The sequence below is a fragment of the Populus euphratica genome, unplaced genomic scaffold (assembly GCF_000495115.2).
Source record: "Populus euphratica unplaced genomic scaffold, PopEup_1.0 scaffold42.1, whole genome shotgun sequence".
NCBI lineage: Eukaryota > Viridiplantae > Streptophyta > Magnoliopsida > Malpighiales > Salicaceae > Populus > Populus euphratica.
In genome coordinates, this window is record NW_011499903.1 from 823,140 (window position 1) to 829,256 (window position 6,117).

Here is a 6,117-nt window from a genome sequence, read left to right on the forward strand (position 1 = left end):
AAAAAAAAAAGAATAATAATCCTACCATAACAAATACCAGACACGTCGGTTGAAGGGAGGGAAACACAATTGGACACTTTTTTTTTTTTACAAGGGATGAACTATCTATCATCCATCTCTCTCTCTTTCTTTAAATAAACAAATAACATGTCATTTGCTGCTAAAAAAAAAATATTGTTACAACTAAAAGCTTTTACCAGACGTTTTAAAAATATATTAACCTTATTCATTTTTTATATAAATAATTAAACTCACCCGGTTCTGTGGTTGTTTGATAATCAGCTTAACGTGTGACAAATAATATAATCAATATATTGTAATGTGTCTAGTATGTACCATCAATTATGTAAAGTTAAAAAGAGAAATTGAAGATATAACATGAAAATTTTGAATAAAAAAATTGTACAATATAGTAAATTATTTTTATTTTGAGCAAACAAAAAATCATATTATAAAATTTTATTCAAAATGTATGTTGTATATTTTTTTCTTTGAATATAAAACAAGGAAAATGTTTCTAATGCCGGATCAATCTATTTTAATGCCTCTAAAGTTATTTAAAGTTTTATTATTTAAAATAGAAGTTAAATTAAATGTCATTTATACTTTTATTATTTTTTAATTAGGTCCTTTCTGCATAAATTATCACATTATGTGACATAACTTGCAGTATTTTTTTTTTCAAAACTTGAGTAAGAATTTTTAAAAAATATGCATCGGCAATAATATACACACACATATTAAATATATTTTCTTTTTTATTTATAATGATGTTAATTATTTTCATTCATTTTCAACAAATAAAAAATTATATAAATAGTTAATCACTTAATATATATATAAACACGTATGCACACACATATGACAACATTTTTCTTGGATGTAGAGAATGCTATAGTAATTATCCATGTAGTTTTTATCCTCACAATTAAAATTATCCGCGCTTTTTTTTTTTAATATTTAACGATTTACTCCACAACTTTTTTTGATATTGTTAAAACAATATGATACAATATTCTAAATTGTATATAATCAGTGACCAATCACTTAAAAGATTTAGGAAATAATACATTAAAATAAATTCTCTGCTTTCATACGTGACTAATTAAACACAACGTAAAATAAATTAAACCTTGTTAATTTTTCAATGGCCAATGACCTCCTGACTAATGAATGTGAACAGTTTCCGTTAAACTTAACAGTTTGACTTGGATAAGGAGGATGGAAGGTTCTCATTGCATAGGACCATGGGTCGCATTAATAAAAACGATAAGTAGCTATCTCAATGATCCCGAAATAGTAGAGGGACTAATGACTTCATTTAACCACTAAAGTAGGGGCAAAAAAAATAAGTTAAATCAAATATATTTTATATTATATATAAAGTTAAGTGGTGTGGAGTTTTTACTCTATATGAATTATTATTCATCCCCTTATATTTTACCTTGGATTATAATAATATAATTTTTAAAATTTTCAATTTGATCTTCAAACATTATTTTAACACTATTAAGCCCAAATTAAAGTTTATTTGAATGTTTTTAGTGGGTGAGGATTAAATTGAAAGATAGGAAACTAAATTGTAAAATAATGGTAACATAGATGGTACATTTAAATTTATTTATTAAGTACATTTTTGTCCCTCATGTTTTTTTCAATAATGTGACTAGTCCTTTGCATTTTTTAAACTTTTATTTTGATATTAAACTTTATTTTCAAGATTAACCCATGTTTTTATTAATTATCTAAATTGTATTTGGATCCATGAAATTATTCAATTTAATTTGGAGCTAATTTCTATGTGATTTAATTTAAAATTTAATTTAGACAAATAGTTAAGTTGTAAGATTTTAAAATTGATCAATTAAATCAAGTTAAATAAAAAATTTATTTTTTTATATTTTTTTATATTTTAAAAAAATTATTTAGCATGTGACAAAACGTGAAGTCAATTATCTCTAGAGAATATTTGCACTGTGTTTTTTAAAAATTTTAATTTTTTTAAATTAATTTTTTATATATTTTGAACCGTTTTGATATATTGATATTAAAAATAATTTTTAAATAATAATAAAATATTATTTTAATATATTTTCACATATTTTTTTTAAAAAGCAATCATAATTATATTCCTAAAAAAATAATAATGGACCATCATTTCTGACCTTTCATGATGGCAACATTTCTTTCCTACGGATTGATGATAGATGGATAATGTGTGATAGATTATAGGGTACCTAACTTAAAAAAATATTAATTTGGGTACTCAATCGAGAGTTAGGTGATGATTGAGAATAAATATGTTAGGTGACCAAATATATACTTGCAAACAGTAAGGGTTCTTGGAATGTTATATTTAATTATTTAATTATTTAATTAATATAAATATTTAGATTAATTTATATATATCTTAACTAATTTTACAAGTTTTAAAATTAATAATTATATAAATATTTATTAATCAAGTTTAATATTTTATGTGTAAACAGAGAAGCAAGATAACTATAAATTATTATTTTATGTGTGAACAGAGAAGCAAGATAACTATAAATTTTTTTTTTTTTTTGTCAATCCAATACATATATTTTTCTATACTATTTATCTCTTAATCTCCATACATTATTTTTATGTTTGTTTAATTATGCTTTCATTTTAGTGCTATTAATTCTTCACCTTAACGCCTTTTAAGTTCCATACAATTTATTATAATATTCCTAATTTTCTTAGGCGTTTTCCACCACAAAAAAACTTTATAGTTTATAATTAGTTTTTTTAAAATTATTTTTCTAGATTTTAACCTCTTTAAGTTACTCAAGTTTTCTTAGAATTCTAATATTTTAACCTCTTAATTATTTTTTAATTCATTATCCTTGCTTTGATTATTTGTTTGTTGAACTTGCATTTATTTAATATTAAGGTAGTTGCTATCGTAGTGTCATGTTGCTTTTAAAAAAGAAAACATAATTCTTATAGTTTTTTTGATTGGGCCCATTTATTTTTTTTCCTAAAAGTTTATATTATTTTTTCTTCTTCTAACATCTACCAAAAAGTAAACTACCATCTTATGTATATACCTCATACATGATATGGACTTTATGTGAACATTTATCTCCGTATTTTAAAATATACGAAGACTTTAGGGACAAAGGAGAGTTTTTCTAATCTTTATTGGTTTAATGGTTTAGGATCTAATCACACAGTCATAAAATGTAGGGATCAAAATGTAATTCAGCCTTTTTTGCGCAACGGGAATGTTGTTATGATTTGTCTCACTAAGCCTCTTTCTAAAGTGATATAAGGAAAACAAAGAGTTTCATTTGTTGCATATCTGCTCAGGAATTTGTATAAACTTGGTTCATAACTCAAAGCAATGAAACTATATATTCACTAGTCCTGTAATCCAAGATGGCCGGCCGGGCATGTTCAGAGGACTCCTCTTCCGGCCAATTATTCAGTGTTTACGATATTAGATCCACAGTAAACAATTGAATGAGGACTGTTGTAGTTGCTCAACGTGGATCATAATCCACAGACGCTAAGCAGTAAAGGATAAATTTACATTACAAAATAAAAAAAAGGAAGCAAAAACACCATAGTTTCATTTGTTACTTCTGGACAGGTTTCCAAGCTGAAATAGCATGGATTATTTTACCCTTCCATCCAAGAAGTATCCATTGTCCATCCTCATCAACGATAAAATCTTTATGATAATCATGTTTAATGTTTTTCACTCTTCTAATGATGCTTTGATGTAATGGGACCTGCCTAAATCCAATCCTCAAATTCCTCATATGCCATTGCTTGTATGGCTCTGGCCTTTCAACCCTTTGTGTACCCTCACATGCTATCACATTTATAGCGTCCCTTCCAATTTTTTCCCTCTCGAACAACAATCTTTCTTGATCTTCTCGAGGTGCAGTAGCTTCAAGCATATCAAAAAATGCAGAATAATGGAACAATGCCTCACGGAACCTCGTGACAAAGAAGGGAGCATTGTAAGAACCATTACTAACTCCATGGAGGAATATATCGGGATTGATTCTCTTAATCAGTTTAAGAACGGCATCCCTGGGGCTGTTGACCACCATCGTGTCGTCAGGTAAGTTCTTCAATCGGTACATACAGTTGACAATAATCACCTCATCGCGATCTCTATCGATCTTGAGATCCTCATATTGAATAGTTTCCCATTTCTGGGCTATGGCATTGTACTCAAACGGAACCTTCATTCTGTCAGCCAATCTTTGTAAACGACGGCCAGTCTCTTCAACCCTTTCTGCAGGCCGGAAACCTGGTTGGGGAAGCTCAATTCCCGTAACGCGAATCTTGGTAGGTCTTCCAGGCCTTAATGACTGCCTGTAGATAAAGCAAGGCCATTGAAATCCGTAGCTAATGCCAAAATCAATGATGTGCACGCTTGTTGCCTTATCTACTACTCTAGAAATTGTTCTGTTTGCACACAAATTTGTCATCTTCCTGAAAGGGCATACTGTAACATAGAGCTCATAAGATTTCAGGATGTCAGCAGCTGTTGTCGAACTTTGCGTAATGGGTCCAGAGAGTGGCATGCCAGTGCCAGCAAGGCGTGCCTCAAGGCCATTAGCGAAATAATGTGCCAATCTTTGATTTGCATCCCCCAAAGGAGAAGAATGTTGCCTAATCTGCTTTAATTTCCCACTAGCTGTCTTTAGATCCCCGATTCCTGCAGCTTGTGCACAAAGAATTAGCAGAGTCCACAGGTCTGTCTCTCTTTTATTAGCCAGTGTTCTCCTGCGCATATCAGAAGCAACTGACTGCTCACTTTGCAGAAACTTCTTGTTCCTTGCACTTGGTGAATTACCGTACAAAGGACACGGTATGTGTCCTCCATTCTCAATATTATACAAAAAGGTATCATCAAGAAGCTCCAAGTGCAGGGACTCTGAGACCGAAGATTGCTTCTTGCTTCTCCCTTCTTCTAAGTAGCCATTATTGTCATGCTGATGATTCCTCCTTCCCCTTGTCTGAATTGATGAGTAGTTCCTTCCATTCTTCTGCATTCTGTCTGCCATCACCTCTCTCTTTAGCTCTTGAGGATCTGATACATTTCCCATTGAAGAAAATTTGATAGAATGACTATATGGAATGGACTTGTTAGCACTTCCCATAACTCCATTGAACTGTCCAAAAGGCTGCGTTTCTACATGTACATACGGCATGCTTTCGGGAGAGTCAAATGGCTGTGTAACAGAAGATTGAACACTTGTAGTTGGAGTGAAATTCTCATCTGGGCGCTCATTGTTATGAATTAAACAAGGAGGGCAATGATCCGAAGAAGATGGATACTCTTCGCCGATAACATCATAAAGTGACTTTTCAGCAGCTTGGAGTGCGAGACTATCCTGTAACATACAGGTTTTATCCCCCAAGCCATCTTCCATTAAGATGTCATGTATGTACTTCAAAACAGCATGGTAGCAGTCAGTCGTTTCACTGTCGAACGGAGATTCTCCATCTGAGGTCGACCTTAAAGAAGGATTGTTAGCGGGAGCTTGTAGATTGGTGGGATAGGAAGGTGGATCCATAGATTCAATCACCATTAGTATGGAAACGAAATGTGCTCAAATTCGTATCCGATTGTCGAACAAGAAAGTGGAAAAGGTGTAAATAATACTACTTATCTAGGATGCCCTGGGGAATATGATTTCTGTGAAAACCCAACAGAAACACAAGATTTTGGAAGTGATGGGTAAGAAGGAAGTGTAGATCGCAGGTACTAATTATGAGACCAAGGGGCCAAGTTTTTTGAAGAAAGCGATTTGAACAAGAAGTATCCAAATGTTTATATAATGATTTTGGTAAATGGGATTCGGTTCGCTTTTAAAAGCAAAGAGAGGCCTTGGAGCCCATCTCCTCTGCAACCTGACCTCTTGGAAATTTCTTGCACGTTAGTTTTGATCAAGCTTGAGTCGCATCTATGACTCTATAGAAGACTTGAATTATGATGCACGGGTTGTCTGTATCGATTGCCAAAGGCCACTGACTAAATCAAAAAGCCGTTGTCATATAATGGCTCCATATTCTAACCAATCATGTTTAACCAGCGTGTAATGATTATTTAAAATATTTTTTATTTAA

At 31.4% G+C, this 6,117-nt stretch overlaps 1 protein-coding gene across 1 annotated transcript; it reads right to left on the reverse strand.

The window, feature by feature from the left end:
* Positions 1-3,358: 3,358 nt before the first annotated feature.
* LOC105133143 (scarecrow-like protein 14) lies at positions 3,359-5,915 on the reverse strand. Its single transcript, XM_011036985.1, has one exon. It carries the CDS (start codon positions 5,577-5,579, stop codon positions 3,606-3,608), a length of 1,974 nt encoding a protein of 657 aa, XP_011035287.1. The 5' UTR covers positions 5,580-5,915; the 3' UTR covers positions 3,359-3,605.
* Between the last annotated feature and the right edge of the window lie 202 nt (positions 5,916-6,117).

Bases quoted from the DNA above. Each gene is read 5' to 3' on its own strand.
- LOC105133143 (XM_011036985.1), bottom strand. From the start codon at position 5,579: ATGGTGATTGAATCTATGGATCCACCTTCCTATCCCACCAATCTACAA.